General features: G+C 47.5%; 1 protein-coding gene across 1 annotated transcript; it reads right to left on the bottom strand.

Annotated features, from left to right (window-relative positions):
* Positions 1–1,345: 1,345 nt before the first annotated feature.
* DIO1 (iodothyronine deiodinase 1) lies at positions 1,346–18,258 on the bottom strand. Its single transcript, XM_019018882.3, has 4 exons — positions 17,898–18,258; positions 7,594–7,737; positions 6,117–6,316; positions 1,346–2,482 (listed from the first exon to the last, which is right to left on the bottom strand). The coding sequence occupies exons 1-4, from the start codon at positions 18,232–18,234 to the stop codon at positions 2,414–2,416; spliced, it is 750 nt and encodes a 249-aa protein (XP_018874427.1). The 5' UTR covers positions 18,235–18,258; the 3' UTR covers positions 1,346–2,413.
* Between the last annotated feature and the right edge of the window lie 980 nt (positions 18,259–19,238).

The raw sequence follows: 19,238 nt of genomic DNA on the forward strand, positions 1-19,238 counted from the left end.
CCCTGTGAGATTAAGCTGCTGGAGGACAACAGCTCTTCCTCGTCCATCTTTGCATAACTCTGCACCCAGAAAAGAATCAATGCTCAATGTTTGATGCATTAAGTTGAAGAGAGTCCAGTTGGAAAGCCGGGGGTCTATTTTTGTCATTCTGAAAAGCTCCTCAGTTCCAGCTACTATTATTTATTGAAAATGGGGAGATTTCTGTGCATTTGTAGACACGAATTGGAAGACCATCAGAGAAGTGATTCAGAAGAGCCTTGCCTTACATCCTGTCTCCTTTTGTGCAACTTAGTACTTAGGAGGAACAGTGAGTGCTCATCTGTGCTTCAGTCCCATCATTGTCACAGCTTCTCATTTTCAGTATAGCCTCACAAACTCATGCCTATGTTGGTCATGAGTGGCTTTGGTAGGATGGGGAATTTTTATTCAGCATCCATATTGTCTTGTCCTCCTTCCACCTCCAACCCCCCAAAAAAGGGCCCGAGGAAGCAGTTGTGGGACAATAATTATGATAATCGTAATAATAGCCAACACTTCATGACACTTTCTCCAAGTCAGGCACAGTTCTGAGTGCTCTACTCATGAATCTATGGACTAGGCACTATTGATACCCTGTTTTATAGGTCAAGATACCAAGGCAGCTTGATCAAAGTCACCCAGCTGGCAGGAACAGAGCTAGGACTCTGGCCTTGAAGTTAGAGATCCTGTTTGAATCTCGGCTTGTTACTTACTAGTTCTGAGAAGTTATGCAAGTTACTTAACTCTCTGAGCCTTGATTTCCTCATCAGTAAAATGGGGATAATCATCTCCTCTTTGAGATATATAGAGACTAAATGAGATAACATATCTGAAAGTGACTGTGCCTGGTAGATGATTAATAATAACTTTTTTTATGGAGTCTCGCTCTGTCACCCAGGCTGGAGTGCAGGGGCACCATCTTGGCTCACTGCAACCTCTGCCTCCTGGGTTCAAGTGATTTTCCTGCCTCAGCCTCTTGCAATAATAACTATTTTTAAAATAATAAAGTGACAACATTAATAATATTAACTTTGTAGCAACTAAAGTATAGCTAAAGAGAATATGTTCTCATGCTAGCAAAAGGTCTCCTGATCCATTCTTTTATGTCATGTTATAAAGGTAATTTGATTCCAGTGTGAAAAATTATTTCACTCCAGCAGGAGTTCATAAGACAAAACCACATTTAACATGTAACATAGGGCCTGAATGTTCTTCCCCCAAAATGAGGCCCTTTCAGCATATGGTATTTTTGCTGGTCAGATTACACTGGGTAATCAGATACAAATTGGAAAAGAAAATGTAAAGATCACACTGAAGCCATACAAAATAGCCTGATATATTTTAATAATTCTGTTATTAGTTTACTGCATCTTATAACATTTTCTTTTGAATCAAGTCACAGCCGTGTGTACTTTAGGCTGTGGCCATCATAAACAAATATATAAAGACACAGAGTTAAAATAGATGAATACCAATGGCTATCCGTCAGTTTGATGTAATCTAACACAAATGACCATTAAGAGACTTGTGAAGAAATCAGAGAAACAGAATGTTACCTATGAGCTTCTGCATAACTGAATGACAGCATTGCTGGTGCCTATTGTTTGGTTTGGTCAAGGTTATGCTTTTGGGAAGCCAACCCTCCCTTCTAGATGACTCTGTTGAAAAGTGAGGCTAGTGGAAGATTTCAGGGTACAGAGAGCTAGATTTCTATGAAATATATTCAAAGATGGTAAAGTGAGTACTCTCCTCTTCCCTGGTAAAATTAGAGATGTGTTACCATGGAAACTCACCCATCATCACCACCAATGTGGACAGGTTTAAATCTTTTGGCAAGGAGAGGATGACTGCCTCCTCCTGTTTCTAATCCCTCCTCTTCCAACTCCTCATCTCTTCCTAACAACTGGAATTCTTCCCATAATTGGTTCTAAAAACTAATTTAGTGCCTTAAATGATCAATTCCATAAATGCAAATTGGGTAAAATGAATTTCCCTAATAGAAGGAATGGCAGCTTGAATTACTTGGTATCAGAGTGGGTGGAGAGAGATACCGTACCTCAGAAGTGTGCCTGTAGAGTGCAACTGCTCTCTCAAAGACGGTGTGCAGGGAATGTGGTCTCCACAGTGGGAGCAGTGTCAGGCTCTACTTTCTTCAACAGGGAACTGGCCTGAACAGCTCAAGTGTTGCTTCATTTTCTGATAATAACAATTTGTCTTGATTGGGTGCTGTGGCCTGCATTCCTCAGCTGGGAGTTGTTTGCTTAGATCAGAAAAATCTGAGCTAATGATTCAGCTAGGGACACAGGTCAAGGGTAAAAGCCAGCTGGGCCTCAGGAAGAGCTAAGCCTTGAGAAGCCCTCCCGTTGGTCACCTAGAATTGAGGTATCTGTCCAGATTAACTGTGGAGCTTTTCCAGAACAGCACGAACTTCCTCTGGGTTGTAGTTCCAAGGGCCAGATTTACCCTGCAAGAGAAACAAACCAGGCATTCCCAACTTGTAAGGATTTCCAAGTTGTAAGGAACATGTAGGTCTGGAGGTTAGTTGCAAGAGCTGGTCAAATGATGTCTATGTAGGAGCCATCAGCATGGCTAATTCAATGGCAGATGCAACCGTGAGGTGGTTGAGAAAGTGTGTACAGTGGCATCAGCAGTTAACAGGAAGGTTGGACAGAGAAGTAGAAAAACTAGAGGACATAAAGTGACATAGTCTTTCAAAAAGAGAAGGGTTCTGTACAAATAAGCTTTTCTTCCATAATCAGACCTTCAGACTGGCCTAATCTTCTCTAGCCTTCACATCAAGTTCTACCCATCCTACCTCAGAACCATCTCTGCCTCTCCAGTTCTACTGCCCTAGGTCAGCCCTTTTCATCCTACAACCTGGGCAGCTGCCACCCCTCCCAGCTATCCCCAGTCCTTAGTCCCTGCTCCCTCCTGTCCATTTTTCAACCAGGAACCAGTGAACTTTTTTTCTTTTTTTTTTGAGACAGAGTCTCGCTCTGTTGCCCAGGCTGGAGTGCAACGGCGCAAACTTGATTCACTGCAACCTCTGCCTCCCAGGTTCAAGCAATTCTCCTGCCTCAGCCTCCTGAGTAGCAGGGAATAGGGGCGCACTCCACCATGCCCGGCTAATTTTTGTATTTTTAGTAGAGACAGGGTTTCGCCATGTGGGCTAGGCTGGTCTCGAACTCCTGGCCTCAAGTGACCTGCCCGCCTTGGCCCCCAAAGTGCCGGGATTACAGGCATGAGCCACCACGCCCGGCCATGGAACCAGTGAACTTTCTTTTTCTTTTTTTTTTTGAGAGAGTCTCACTCTGTCGCCCAGGCTGGAGTGCACTGGCACAATCTTTGCTCACTGCAACCTCCGCCTCCTGGGTTCAAACAATTCTCGTGCCTCAGCCTCACAAGTAGCTGGGATTACAGGCGCACGCCACCACGCCTGGCTAATTTTTTTGTACTTTTAGTAGAGACAGGGTTTCATCATGTTGGCCAAGCTGGTCTTGAACTCCTGACCTCAGGTGATCCACCCACCTGGGCCTCCCAAAGTGCTAGAGTTACAGCCGTGAGCCAGTGAAAGTTCTAAGTACAGGTCTGATCATGTCTCTTTCCTGCTCCAAACCCATCAGTGGCTCTTCTTTGCCCTAAGATGAAGACCAAAGCCCTTGGTCTAGAATGAGATCCCTGTGTAACCCCAATGTCCCCAATCGTTTATTCACACTCTGCCCTACTATGCCTCAGTGCCTCCACCCACCCTCTTCCCTATACTGCAGTGATTTTCACTCACTGTGCTCACTAGGCCAACTCCTTATCCTTTAAGGCCCAAGCAATTGCTGCCCCCTCTGAGAAGCCTACCCTTCCCCAGAGGTTGAAAAACTTACAGTCTGAGAGCCAGGTTAGTCCTGATGCCTCACATGCTTTCATTTGCATGTCGTCTGCAGCTGCTGTTGTGCTATAACAGCAGAACTGAATTGTTGCGACAGGGATTACTTGGCACAAAGTTGAAAATATTTACTATCAGGCCCTATACAGAAAAGGCGTGCTGACCCCTGCTCTGGAGTCCCCCAGCAGTTGGGACACTGTATTAGTCTTATTGGGTCTTCCTTATCCCTCAGCCTGTGAGTACCTTGAAGTGAGGGTGTGGGCCATTTTCTTTTTTTCTTTTTTTTTTTTTTTGAGACGGAGTCTCGCTCTGTTGCCAAGGCTGGAGTGCAGTGGTGCGATCTCGGCTCACTGCAACCTCCACCTCCCGGGTTCAAGCAATTCTCCTGCCCCAGCCTCCCAAGTAGCTGGGATTATAGGCACATGCCACCATGCCTGGCTAATTTTTGTATTTTTAGTAGAGACAGGGTTTCACCATGTTGGTCAGGCTGGTCTCGAACTCATGACCTCGTGATCTGCCTGTCTCAGCCTCCCAAAATGCTGGGATTACAGGCGTGAGCCACTGCGTCCGGCCGGTCATTTTTTTTAATTTTTTTTTTTCGAGACAGAGTTTCACTCTTGTTGCTCAGGCTGGAGTGCAATGGTGCGATCTCTGCTCACCGCAACCTCTGCCTCCCAGGTACAAGCGATTCTCCTGCTTCAGCCTCTCAAGTAGCTGGGATTACAGGCATGTGCCACCACGCCTGGCTAATTTTGTATTTTTAGTAGAGACAGGGTTTCACTATGTTGGTCAGGCTGGTCTCCAACTCCCAACCTCAAGTGATCAGCCTGCCTCGGCCTCCCAAAGTGCTGGGATTACAGGCGTGAGCCACCGCACCCGGCTAGGTATGAGTCATTTTCAATTCATTTTTGTGTTTCCAGTATTTGCACAGGGCCTAACCCAAGGCAGGGATTCAGTGCCCAGGGTGTCTCAATCATGCCTGAACCATGTCCCAAGGTACAGGAAAGGATGAAGGACCCACATTCTTCTACTGTGACCCTTGCACCTTGGGAATTTGCCTGCAAGTTTTTGCTTGTTTTATCTGAATAAGTAGGGTCAGCTTGATCTTGATCTGTGGACAGAGGAGCATCCACATACTTGGTTTCATCTGCTCCCCAAGGCTTGAAATCCCTTCAATAGCTTTAAAATGTAGTTTCTACCTTCTTAAGGGAGGCCAAGCCAACTGTGTCTAAAGAGTCAGAGGCTGTGCTTACCTCCCTCACCCTGACCAGGCTGGAACTTTTGAGAGGAAGCAATCACAAGAAAGGGAGCCTGAAATGAATTTCTGCCTCACATCCCTGCATCCAGCATTTCCAGCTCCAAACCACGGGTTCCATTCCCCTTGAGACTTCTACCTCGCCAGCCCTGGTTCAGGCCTGCCTCAGATGTTAGCAGCTTCAGACCTTCTCATTTCTGGCCCACCCGATCAAGGGCTTTAGAATTGAAATCAGAGCCTTGCACAGTGTGACCTTGGACAAGTCAATTCCCCTCTCTGAACATTGTTCATAAAACAAAAACAGACCAGGCACGGTGGCTCACACCTGTTATCCCAACACTTTGGGAGGCCAAGGCGGGCAGATCACTTGAGGCCAGGAGTTCAAGACCAGCCTGGCTAACATGGTGAAACCCCGTCTCTACTAAAAATACAAAAATTAGCTGGGCGTGGTGTGCGCCTGTAGTCCCAGCTACTTGGGAGGCTGAGGCAGGAGAATTGCTTGAACCCGGGAGGTGGAGGTTGCAATGAGCCAAGGTCACCCCTCTGCATTCCAGCCTGGGCAACAGAGTGAGAGTCTGTCTCAAAAAAAAAAAAAAAAAAAAAAAAGAAACCCAAAAAACAGAAAACAAAAACAACATTCTCTGTCTCTGAGTTTGAAACCAGACCAGGACTGGGCCATCATCTGGGTTCAAAAGGAAGCCAGGAGGATGCAGCTCTAGTCCAAATGCTAGGGACATTTGCGTGCATTATTTCATCCCCCGTGAGGTGGAGACCAACATTCCCATTTTGCAGAAGAGGAAATTGAAGGAACTCCAAGAAGTGAAAGCACTCGCCCATGGTCACATGGCTGGTAAATGGCTGGGTGGTGATTTGAATCCAGTTCTGCTTGATGCAAAGCCTTCTCTTTGCCCTTGCCCTCCCTGGGCCCCTTTGCCCTCCCTGGGCCCCCTGTACCCAGGTCACCACCTTGTAGAGGATCCTGCCCTCCTGGATTACGTAGAGCCTCTCAGGCAATGCTGCGTAGAGCTGGCTGCTCTGGTTCTGCATGGTGTCCACCACCACAGGGCACTGGGGGCTCCTGGCCAGCAGTAGATGGGCTGCCTGCAGGCGGTCCTGAAGGTTCTGGTGATTTCTGATGTCCATGTTGTTCTTAAAAGCCCAGCCATCTACAAGAGAAAGGCCAAGCACCGAGTCCCATTGACACAGCACACAGTTCCTGCAGACTAAATAGCCCCTCACTTTTAACTGAGGTTCTCAGAGGAGCCCTTGGCAATGATTTGGCCTGGTTTCCCATTATGGTTGAATGTGCAAGGTCACGTCAGGAATTAGTGATTGATCCAGAACTGAAGCCCAGGGCTCCTGTCTGCCAGACCCCTGCTCTTCAATGTGAAATAGTCCAATAAACCAGCACTCCTTGATCTTGAATGTGCATGAATCATTTGGGGACCTTGTTATAGGAAGATTCTGATTCGGTCTGTCGAAGGTGGAACTGAGAGTCCATCTAACTCCCAGGATGCCAAGACTGCTGGCGCCTAGACCATACTTGGAGAGGCAAGGGTTTAGATCAGTAGTTCTCTAAGTGTGTGTCCCCAGACTAACAGCATCAGCATCACCTGGAAGTTTGTTAAGTAGTGCAAACCCTAGGCGTCAGCCTGGATGGACTAGGAATGGGACCCAGACATCTGCGTTTTAACAGCCTTCCAGATGATTCTAATTCATACTGAGTTTAAGTACTACTTTTTCTCCTAATTCTTCACCACAGTGTTCTTTCAAAAATACAAATATAGGCTGGGCACAGTGGCTCACGACTGTAATCCCAGCACTTTGGGAGGCCGAGGTGGGCAGATTGTTTGAACCTAGGAGTTTGAGACCAGCCCGAGTAACATGGTGAAACTCTGTTTCTACAAAAAATACAAAAAACTAGCTGGGCATGGTGGCGTATGCCTGCAGTTCCAGCTACTTGGAAGGCTGAGACAGGAGGATCGATTTAGCCCAGGAGGTTGAGGCCGCAGTGAGCCATGTGAGTGCTATTGCATTCCAGCCCCAGCTCAGGCGACAGAACAAGACCCTGTCTCAAAAAAAAAAAAATAGCCATATGGCCGTCATTTCACCTGTGACATTTTGGGTCTGAATTCTTTGTAAATGTGTTTAAATCAGTTCTTCTCCCTTGACTTCCCTATTTATCCGATCAAAATGTTAGAATCCTCTCCTAGCCAGACCCTGTCACTCCAGGTGTTCTGCTCTCTGTACCCTGGTTGAAAGCACAGACTGTGAGGTTAGCCCAGTGCAGGGCCTGGGAGTGGTGGGTGCTCAGTGAATAGTGGCTCTTTCCCTCTCCCCTCGTCTTCCTCCTTCCACCTCCCAACCTTGAGATGGTGCCTGGGGAAAAGGTAGAGAGAAAGAGAGTGGGAAGAGGTAGAAGAGGCAGAGAATCTTTCTGTACCTGATGCATGTGCTTCTTCAATGTAAATGACAAGAAAATCTGCTATGGAACTGAAGTCTTCAATAAGCCTCTTGAACTGGTCAAATTTGAACATAAATGAAGGTCAGGTACAACTTCCAAAATTCAGCACCAGTGGCCTATTACCTGAAACAGCAACAACCATCACAAACTGAGACTCTACACACAGCTTTCTTTTACAAGCACCATTTTCACTCCTATGTTCAATTCTGTTATTTTTATTGCCCCCCACCCCCCACCCCAGGATGGGTCCTAGGCACTGGGGTCCGACACTTAGAGAGCATGACTTAGCAGGGGCTGGAGCTGGTTTACTCCTCTCTAAAATGAGAGGGTTTTTTAGGTGGTCTCAGTGGACCACCTGCAGTTGCCGCATAGCAGTTTAAATATAAGAGGAGTCCCTTTCATGCAGTTTATAAGGCAGGTATGCATCCATTCTCTCATGCGATGGGATTAGTAATACTGCAAGGTTGGTCATTTTTTCCCCCATTTTATAGACAAAGAAACTGAGTTTTACACACTTGCTCCAGGTCACACAGCAGGTCAGTGAGGAGTTAAAATGAACATTCTGGTTTCTGAACTCTCAATTCAGCGCTCTTTCTATTCATAGCACTTCAGTTTCCTCATCCACAAGGGGGGCATAATAATACTTTGTAGCACTGTTAAGAGGATTAAATAAATTAATAGAGATAAGGGCTTAAACTGGTTACTGGCCCATAGTAGGTGCTTAATAAATGTAAGCTGTTGCTATGAGCTTGTATCTCCTCCCTGAGCTATGAAGTAGGGAGGCACCGAAGGCAGCTCCACAAAGAGAGTGAACGCTAGGAGCAGGACCAGCTGCATAATTTGCTGGGCCTGCTGCCAAATGAAAATGCAGGGTTCCTTGTTCAAAAAGTGGGGGAAAGTGCCATTAAATTTATTAAAATATAAAGACGTTTCTTTTTTATTTTTTTGAGATGGAGTCTCACCCAGGCTGGAATGCAGTGGTGTGATCTCAGCTCACTGCAACCTCCGCCTCCAGGGTTCAAGCGATTCTCCTGCCTCAGCCTCCTGAGTAGCTGGGACTCCAGGTGCACACCACCACACCTGGCTAATTTTTGTATTTTTAGTAGAGACAGGGTTTCACTATGTTGGCCAGGCTGGTCTCAGACTCCTGACCTCAAGTAATCCGCCGGCCTCGGCCTCCCAAAGTGCTGGGATTACAGGCCTGAGCCACCGTGCCCAGCCTGAAATACAAAGACATTTCTAATCTTCTGTAGTCCCTCTCTTGACCTGGCATCGTGTCTTTTAGTTGCTATTTGATGTCATACTCCCCTGGGATATTCATAGAGTGAGAGCAGATCCTCACAGCTACCCAGCACCCCAGAGACCGAGTGTGTGTGCACTTCCCTTTCCCTCCAGCCACCAGACCAACATGCCATGCCCTGCCCAGCATCACAGAAGTTGAGCCAGACATGGCCCCTTCCCACCTGCCCACCACCCCAACCCACAGGGTAATGCAACCTCTGTAAGGAACATACTAGGTACCTTGATGGGGGAAAGGGTGGGCAAGAGGATTCCCCCACCCTCAGTCACTTGGCGAATTGCACTATGGCACTGCGAGCCAGGGATGGGGACAGCTGCCATGCAACACTGGGGGATGTGACACCTGACCCCCACCTTCCTCATGTCTGTATCCGGGCCCACTCTGGGGTCAGGAGATGGCAGCAGTCACTGGGTGGAAGCAGGAAGGAGCACCTGGGGATGGGAGAGTGGGCCTTAGAGAACATGTCCTGGAGGGGCAGGGAGGCTGTGGAGGGCAGGGAGGCTGTGGAAGGCAGGAGCCTGTGCAAGCAGAGGCTCCAAGTCCTCGGGGCATGCTCCATTGTCCCGTAGGGTTTCACTTACAAAATGCAGATTCAAAGATAAAATTATGAAGAATTTCAAGACATACTTTACAACTCTGGTGTGCTAAAAACAACAACAGCAACAAAAATTCAAGACAGCTGCTGCAGAACATTAAATCCCAAGGACAAGGCCCTTTTGAGTGTAGGTCCCTGTGTGATTCACTGGTCCCATGTCCATGAAGCCAGCCCTGGGTGGAAGCCTTCTGTAACTCCCCATCCTAGACCAAGGACAACTCTGGGGACTAGCCGGCCTCCTGTGGTTTCTTACGGCCAGAGCTGACATTGTTGAGCCCTTACCATACATTTATTGGAGCATGGCTAGTCTTGCACTGTGACATGGCCTGTTTAAGTGTCCACATACCCCCAAACCCCCCTACTCATTGTCCCCTGAGGGCAGAGCCTGTTCCTCATTCATCCTCGAATCTCCAGAATGTAGTATACTCTCATCCTATCTACAAATATTTATTCAGCACTTAAAATATGCAAGTCTCCCTGCCACACACTGGGGATTCGGCAGAGAATGAGACCAGCAGCTCTCTGGCTGTGTGCAGTTTGAAGTCTGCTTAGTGGGGAGACAGGCAAAAAAAAGTAAGTAAATGCGTAAATGAAGAAGTTTCAAATTGTGATCAGTGTTACGAGAGAGGCTATAAAGGAGTTACCTACTTTAGACAGGCGGGGCAGGGAAGGCCTTTGAGGAGCTGCCATTTAACCTGAGAAATGAAAAACAGGAGAGAACCAGCCATGGGAAAAGGGAGAAAGGGATTCTAGCCAAAGAGACTCACACAGAGTCCCCAAGGAGGGACAGAACTTGGTGTGTTCAAGGCCCCACAAAACCACTGGCAGGAACCCAGCATAGAGAGCAACAAGAGAAGGGTTGGAGTGTTAGGGATGGACCAGAGCAGGCAGGCTCCCATAAGCCTTTGTAAAGAATCTGGATTTTATCCTAGGTATGTGGGCTATCATAGGAATATAAAGCAAGGGTGGTGAATATTGTTGCATATTTTCTTTTTCATTTTTTTTTTTTTTTGAGAGATGAGATCTTGTTATGTTGCCCAGACTGGAATGCAGTGGCTATTCACAGGTGCCATCATAATACACTACGGCCTTGAACTTCTGGGCTCAAGTGATCCTCCTGCCTCAGCCTTCTGAGTAGCTGGAACTATAGGTGCACTTGACTATATCTGACTTGTTTGTTGCAGTTTTGGCTGCCCAACTCCTAACTCTCCTTCCTACTTAGAATTCCCTATTTTGTATTCTATTTATGAAACAGTGTGCCCAGCCTTGCTCTATGGAAGACAGAAGGGCCAGGTTCGCACTCTGCCCCTGGCAGCCATGGCTCAGGCAGTGACCCCAGCTGGGCTAATTATACCCTTCCACATAGATCTTTGATTCTGGGAGTCATTGAGACGGCAGAATCCATCCACAGCCCAGTTGTGGTGCTCCTGTAAGGGATGGTGATGGGTTCCCATGGCAACCACAATGACAGCAGGATCCAGGCCCAACTATTGATGCTAAAAGACAGTCCAATCAAGACCAGCTGGTATTGTTTCTGGAAAGCACTTAACATCTTTCCAGTATGTTCCTTTGTGTACATATGTGTGTGTGACCAAGAAAACCAGAGGGAGCTTCTGTTGCTTACAAGCCAGAACCTGACTGCTACAGTAGGGCCATGTAATGACCAGATTTACACTTGAAGATCACTCTGGCTGCTCTGTGGAGAAAGGACTAAGAGTGAAAATGAAAGTGAGGGATAAGCAGTTAGGGGGCACTGGAGAAGTCTACATGAAAGACAATGGGTCTGGATGCAGTAGCTCACACCTGTAATCCCAGCATTTTGGGAGGCTGAGGCAGGAGGATCGCTTGAGCCCATGAGTTCAAGACCACCCTGGGCAACACAGTGAGACCTTATCGCTGAAAAAAAAAAAAAAAAAAGTTAGCTGGCCCTGGTAGGGTGTGCCTGTAGTCCCAGCTACTCAAGAGGCTGAGGCCGGAGCGTCCATTAAGCCTAAGAGGTTGAGGCTGTAGTCAGCTGTGATTGTGCCATTGCCCTTCAGCCTGGGCCACAGAATGAGACCCTGTCTCTATAAGAGAAAAAGAGAGAAAATGGGCGCCTGGGCTAGCTAGTGTGGGGCAGTGGAGCTGGGGAGAAGGCAGAATTGACAGGGTTTGCAGATAGATGGGGAGTAGAGGGCATCTTAACTTACATGTGGTTTATTTGGTTAACTACACCCCCTCTGTGTTCTGCAAAGAATTTAAAGCTCCTTACACCTATACTAACACATTAAATGGAATTTTTTAATTTTTTATTTTTGAGATGGAGTTTTGCTCTGTCACCCAGGCTGTAGTGCAAAAACGTGATCTCAGCTCACTGCAACCTCCGCCTCCCAAGTTCAAGGAATTCTCCTGCCTCAGCCTCCTAAGTAGCTGGGATTACAAGCGTGCGCCACCATGCCTGGCTAATTTTTGTAGTTTTAGTAGAGACAGGGTTTCTCCATGTTGGCCAGGCTGGTCTTGAATTCCTGACCTCAAGCGATTCACCGGCCTTGGCCTCCCAAAGTGCTGGGATTACAGGCGAGAGCCACTGCGCCTGGCCAGAATTTTTTTTAATTATGCCCCTCTGGGAGGCGTAGAACAGGAGGAGAAAACGGAATACACACAGGCCATAGGTCCCATGCATTTGTTATAACTGAGCTATATTTTGACTCTGAGTTTCCTGGTGGCCAAGTAAAAGAAGAAACAAAATTGGCTTATATTCTCAATTTTTAGCATATGAGAGGAAAGCAAACTAGTTTCACTGGACATACGAAGCAGCTCTCCTTGTCGTTGGGTCAGACTTTTTCTTAAGAGGCCTGAGGAGGCATTGAGTGGCCTCAGTCTCTGCTGGTTGACTGCACTATGATTTCTCACCCATGTGACAAGGAGCCCAGGCTTCAGGAGGGCAGCTCAGAGGTCACTTGTGGCCAAGTGGCTGGTCACTGGCCTCCAATGACCCCAGAGAGTCACTCTGTCACTCTTTAGGTAGGAACCCAAAAAGCCTGGGCAACATAGCAGGACCCCATCTCTTAAAAAAAAAATTATCCAGGCGTGGTGACACATGTCTAGTCCCAGCTACTTGGGAGGCTGAGGCAGCAAGACCGCTTGAGCCCAGGAATGAGGCTGCTGTGAGCTACGATCGTGCCATTGCACTCCAGCCTGGGCAACAGCATGAGACCCCATCTCAATAAAAATAAAAAATAAAGAACCCAAAAGACTTATGGTCATGATCAACTCTAAGTATCAGCTGTATGAAATTTTGTTTTTAATTGGGAAAAAAACTCAACATCCACTGATTCAGACCCTGGAAGAGACAGAGCCATTTGTTTAATTATTTATAGTGTGGTTGGGTACAGTGGTCAGTATTGAGGGCAAAGTTTAAACTAAGCTCTCTGCTTTCCTCAGCAGCAGAGAGGTAAAGGATGGGTGCATGGGGGCTGGCACCCTGCCCATGTCCACAGACCACAGTGCAGAGAACACCATTTCGAGAATCCAGTGAAGACTATCAAGTCCAACTCCTTTGTATAAATGGGAAAACAGCCCAGACCAGTAAATTACCCCCCACGTCAGGATCTGTCAGCAGAGAAATCCTATTTATAGTTATTGGACAACACTTGTAAGTACAGTTGGAAAGATGTTAGAAGATTTTAAACAGGGGCTGAAATGAAGCCAATTTCAGATTAACTCTCAGGTATCCAGAAAGTAAATCATCCAGAACTTGCCTTCTGCCACACCATGCCAGTTACTCGATGTTTTGTTCTGTGTGTGTCCAAGAGTGTGTGTATATTGTGTGTGTCCAAGAGTGTGTGTATATTGTGTGTGTGTGCGTGTGTGTGGATACACAGAGGGCTGGAGGTGGCTGAGAGTTTCCCTGAGCTCCTGCTGTCGTATCCAGTAGCAGCAAGTGCACGAGCTGAGAGTCAGAAGTCTAGTTCTGGCTCTTCTAAGAACTCACTGTGTGACTCTAAGCGAGTCATTCACCTCTCTGGACCTTTGCATCTCAGAAACGAAGCAGTTGCTTTAGATTATCAGTAAAGATTCTTCATGTCTCTCTGTCTCTGGCTCTGAGTTCAGAGTTTATACCCAAAGCATACAACAGAGCTTTTTGGTGGCCTGGTGGGTTTCCAAAGTAGTTACAACATGTCTCTTTTTTTTTTTTTTTTTTTTGTTTGAGACAGAGTCTCGCTTTGTTGCCCAGGCTGGAGTGCAGTGGCGCAATCTCAGCTCACTACAAACTCCGCCTCCCGGGTTCAAGCAATTCTCCTGCCTCAGCCTCCCAAGTAGCTGCGATTACAGGCGCATGACACGATGCCCAGCTAATTTTTGTATTTTTAGTAGAGACAGGATTTCATCAGGTTGGCCAGGCTGGTCTCGAACTCCTGACATCAAGTGACCCACTGGCCTCAGCCTCCCAAACTGCTGGGATTACAGGTGTGAGCCACCATGCTCGGCCAATGTCTTTCTAATAAGCAGAACTGATCATGTTTACTTCTCGCTTGGAAACCCTTCCAGAACTCACCAGTACTCTCAGGATAAAGTCAACCTGCAGCTACGACACACAAGGCCCCGTAAGCTCTGGTTCCTGATGATGCCTTCAGCCTCATCCTTCACCCCTTCCTGCCTCTGGGACCCCACTTGTGCCAAACTGAATGTTGCTTCTCCACATCTCAGACCTCTGCTGCTCCTCCTCTCTGCCCTGCCCTGCTTTCCATTCCCCTCTTCCTCACCCACCCCAAGGTTTCACTGTCCCTAGACAATCAGCACACCATCCTCTCCTCCAGGAAGCTTTCCCTTGGCCACCTCCTTACCCTACTCTTAACAGGGTTCCTGCCCCCAGTGCCCTCTGCTTCCCTGTCACGACACCATCTCTCACTCTGAGTTAGGAGACCTTCCAGGGCAGAGGCCCATGGTGTTTATTTCCGTATTGTTAGTACCTATGATTTCAGGGGACTTTGGGTTAATGTGCTGAAAGTAAACTCTATTTTGCAAATAGATTTTTCTTTTGCTTCAGTCCCCTCCTCTTACCATTAAAATTTTTTAATTTTATTTATTTATTTTTGAGACAAGGTCTTAACTCTGTTACCTAGGCTGGAGTGCACTAGCATGAACATGGCTCACTGAAGCCTCGACCTCCTGGGCTTAAGTGACCCTCCCAACTCAGCCTCCTGAGTAGCTGGGACTACAGGCTCACACCACCTCATCCCACTAATTTTTAAATATTTTGTAGAGACAGGGTTCCACTCTGTTGCACAGGCTGTTCTTGAACTCCTGGGTTCAAGCAATCCTCCCACTCAGCCGCTCACAGTGCTGGGATTACAGGCATGGGCCACTGCAACTGGTCACTCTTACCAATTTTCAGTCTCAGCTGCAGCAGCAGGGAGCAGAGACAAACTGAACAGTTTTTATTTTATTTTATTTTATTTTATATTTTATTTTATTTTATTTTAAGACAGAGTCTGCTCTGTCACCCAGGCTGGAGTGCAGTGGTGCGATCTCGGCTCACTGCAACCTCTGCCTCCTGGGTTCAAGTGATTCTCATGCCTCAGCCTTCTGAGTAGCTGGGATTATAGGTGCATGCCACCATGCCTGGCTGATTTTTGTATTTTTAGTAGAGACGAGGTTTCATCATGTTGGCCAGGCTGGTCTTGAACTCCTGACCTCAAGTGATCTACCCGCCTCAGCCTCCCAAAGTGCTGGAATTAAAGGTGTGAGCCACGGGGCTCAGACCAAATTCAACAGTCTTTAAAATGTAAACTGCCTCACTGAAAGTGGACAGTTACATGATGCAAGTACATTCCGTGAATTGGCCATGAGGCAAGCTGGCTTTCAGGGAACTGAACTGCAGATGACTGGCATTCAGCAAATTGGCCTGGTTCTGTTACAGTGCTTGGCACATGGGCATGTGGTAAGTTAGTTATTACTATTGCTCTTACTACCAGTGGAATTAGTGAACATTTGTTGAATAAACTGAGGTCATTCGTGCACTGTGGTTTAAAATTATGAATGAACAGCAAAACAAAAGAAGCTCCTGCCTTCCCCTCTAAACCACTCTTCCCTTTTTCCTTGTCAGGCTACAAAAATCTGACTCATTCTTCAAGACCTAGTTCCAGAGCCACCTCCTCCAGGAAAACTTCCAAGTCCTCCAGGCAAAAGTTCTATTTTTTATAGCCTCCCCCATTTCATAGGACTGTAAGGATTTGTTTATTACCTCCATCTGTTCTATGGAACTGTAAACTCCTCACGTGCATACGCCCATGTGCACATGAAATTGCACATGAAATTGCACAGGAGGAGGATATAGTATTCAGGGTTTTCCAACTACTTTGACCAGGCAACACTACATAATAAAGCATATCTGTGGAACTTAGGTTCTAAAGAACATTCTTTCAAAAACACAGGATAGGCCAGGCACAGTGGCTCATGCCTGTAATCCCAGCATTTTGGAAGGCCGAAGTGGGTGGATCACTTGAGTCCAGGAGTTCGAGACCAGCCTGGGCAACATGGTGAAACCCCACCTCTACAAAAAATGCAAAAATTAGCCGAGCATTGTGGTGTGCACTTGTTGTCCCAGGTACTAAGGAGGCTAAGGTGGGAGGATGGCTTGAGCCTGGTAAATCGAGGATGAGTGAGTCATGATCATACCCCTACACTCCAGCGTGGGCAGTAGAGTGAGACCCTGTCTCAAAAAAAAAAAAAAAAAAAAAAGAGAAAAAGAAAAACAAGAAAAACACAGAATAAACCAACTGCCTCGGGTGCCTTCTCTACCTGCTGCATCTAGGCCCTGGGCCGAGCATGCTGAGGAATCCAGAGATAAATCAGACACACACCCTCTCCTGAGGCTCTCCACTGGGCAGGGAAATAAGACTTGTGCTTAGGTACCAGGTGCTGAGCAGGAAGCAGCAGTGTCCAAGGAGAGGTGCAGACAGAGAGCCATGAGCCGAAGGGAGAGAGCACATGCCTAGCTGTAGGGAGCTGAGGTGGCTTCATGGAGGACAAGGTGTCAGGAGAGCTGGACCCACATGAATGAGGGGGATATAGACGGTGATGGAGAGGGGAAGGGCATTCTTGACCAGCCGATATCAGCAAAGGCAAAGACAAGGGAAAGTACAAGAGATGTACAAGGCCCAACAGTTTGTCCGAAAGAAATGAGTGTGGCGGGGAGCTCAGAGGTAGAATTGAGAAGAAAAGCTGGAGCCTGACCAGGGAGGACCTGGAATCCAAGGCTGAGCCTGGGCTTCATCCTAAATGCAGAGGGGAGCTGCTGAAAGTGGTTGAGCTGGTATGTACTCAGAGAAGAGCAATCTGGCAGCCATTCACAAGCTGGGCTGGCTGAGTGGGCAAGTGGGGGAGAAGGAAGTTCTGGCAGGAAGAGAAGCTGGGAGGACAAAAAAGAGAAAACTGGAACGGTCAAGAACTCAAGTCGACGAAACTGGTTTTCCTGGACTGGGAAGTGGGTGGAGTTAGAGAGAGAAAACTGAGACTTTTTTTTTTATTTGTGACAGCGTCTCACTCTGTTGCCCAGGCTGGAATGCAGTGGCACAATCTCGACTCACTGCAATCTCCGCCACCGGGGTTCAAGCGATTCTTCTGCCTCAGCCTCCCGAGTAGCTGGGATTACAGGTGCACACCACCACGCCTGGCTAATTTTTGTATTTTTAGTAGAGACGGGGTTTCATCATGTTGGCCAGGATGGTCTCGAACTCCTGACCTCGTGATCTGCCAGCCTCAATCTCGCAAAGTGCCGGGATTACAGGCGTGACCCATCACGCCCAGCCGAGAGCTCTTTAACAAGTATTTACTGAGCAGCTACCATGTGCCACCATCAGGCATGGGTGTAATAGTGGGTGAGAGCAATGGTCTCGACCTGCATTGAGTTTGCAGACTAATGAGGGAAGCAGACATGAATCCTAGCCAGCCGTACATAATTACAAACCGCGACAGGTGTAATAAAGAAAAGTTTAGGATGTTAAGCAGGCAGATGAGAGAGGGTAGTCTAGTATGGGAGAGTTGGGCTTGGCTTCTCGAAAGAAGCGTCATTGAGCAACAGTCTGAAGATTGAACAAGAGTTAACCAGGCAGAGAGGTGGGCAAAGAGCAGCCCAGGCAGATCAGCCTGTACAGTAAGAGCAGTGTTCCAGGGGCTGAAATGCCAGACAGGATGGTTTGTGATTTGAGCGCTTGGGAAGGTGGTGATGTTACTTAGAGAAACAATCCACAAAAAGTTCTAGTTTCAGGAAGCAGGAAGAGGACAAGAAGGTCCAAAAGGAGCAGCAAAAGTAGTAGGAGAATTCAGGACTTTCCAACCCATCTCTTCATCCCCCTCTACCACTGCTATTTCAAGCACCCCTCAAGTGTGTGGCAGCCTCCTGACCTTGCATAAACTCCCAAATGTTGCACCTCTGTCCTGAGAGGCGGACCACCGGGCAGTTTGGGGCCAGACCCCCTAGCTCAGTCGTGTCCTCTAGTCGCTGCCAACGGACCTTCAAGACGAACCAGAAATACTGGGTGCTGAAAAAGGTTGGTATCCAGTTGTCGTGGCTGAAATGGGGGTTCCTGGTCATACCCGTCTTCTCGCCCATGGCCAGGATGTTCCGCTTGACTCTGTCTGGAAACAATATCAGAAGCACTTTACCCACGACCACATGCACAGCCACCTCCAAGAGCACCCAGAGCCTCTTCAGCCACAGCCCTGGCTGGGGCAGCCCCATCTCGGCACAGCCAGAGTAAGCTCTGAGTTCTATGGGCAGAGAGGCTGCAGCCAGGCAACACTGGGCGGAGCTGAATGAAGGTGCAGGGTAGGAGCAGCCAACCCCGGGCCAGGGGAAGGAGTCAGGTCAGAAGATGTTTGCCTTTCTGTCATGAGATAGAAAATTCCTAACCAGGTGCACAAAGGTCTGTTTTAATCATTATCATTTCCAATTCTTTGCCTGAGCTTTTGAGAGATTCTTGGATTGGTAGATTCCACATCTTAAATTCTCTGTCTGATTAATTTTTTAAAAAACAAGTACTTAAAAAGACCTCACTTAAAGAGAACCTGTTAGATGCTCTCTCACAAGTCAATGGATTTGGCTATTAGTTATTCTTTATACACAAACTCTTCTTTTACTAATCAAAGATGTTTTTCCCAACAAAGATCTTTGTTTTTCCAACAAACATCCATGGTTTTTTGTTGTTGCTGGAGATGGAGTCTCGCTCTGTCGCCCAGGCTGGAGTGCAGTGGCACGATCTTGGCTCACTGCAACCTCTGCCTCCCAGGTTCAAGCAGTTATCCTGCCTCAACCTCCTGAGTAGCTGGGATTACAGGCGCCTGCCACCACGCCCGGCTAATTTTTGTATTTTTAGTAGAGACAGGGTTTCACCGTGTTGATCAGGCTGGTCTTGAACTCCCGACCTCAGATGACCCACCCGCCTTGGCCTCCAAAAGTGCTGGGATTACAGGCTTGAGCCACCGCGCCCGGCCCCCAATCATGGCTTCTAGCTGGTGGCTGACTATTTCTGTAGTCAGAGCCCTCCCCAGGGGATATGGATCTCAAACCTCCCAGGGCAGAGACAGAACTGGGACCATTCCTAACAAAACCTGGGGCCTGCAACTCCCCTTAGCACTGGGCATAGAGTGATAAATAAAACACCCTCTTCTCTCAAGGAAGTCATGGTCTAGTGCGGGGAATAAGCAAGTAAACAAAAAGCTACCATTTCCTAAATGAAGTCCAGA

Source organism: Gorilla gorilla, chromosome 1 (genome assembly GCF_029281585.2).
Source record: "Gorilla gorilla gorilla isolate KB3781 chromosome 1, NHGRI_mGorGor1-v2.1_pri, whole genome shotgun sequence".
Classification (NCBI taxonomy): domain Eukaryota; kingdom Metazoa; phylum Chordata; class Mammalia; order Primates; family Hominidae; genus Gorilla; species Gorilla gorilla.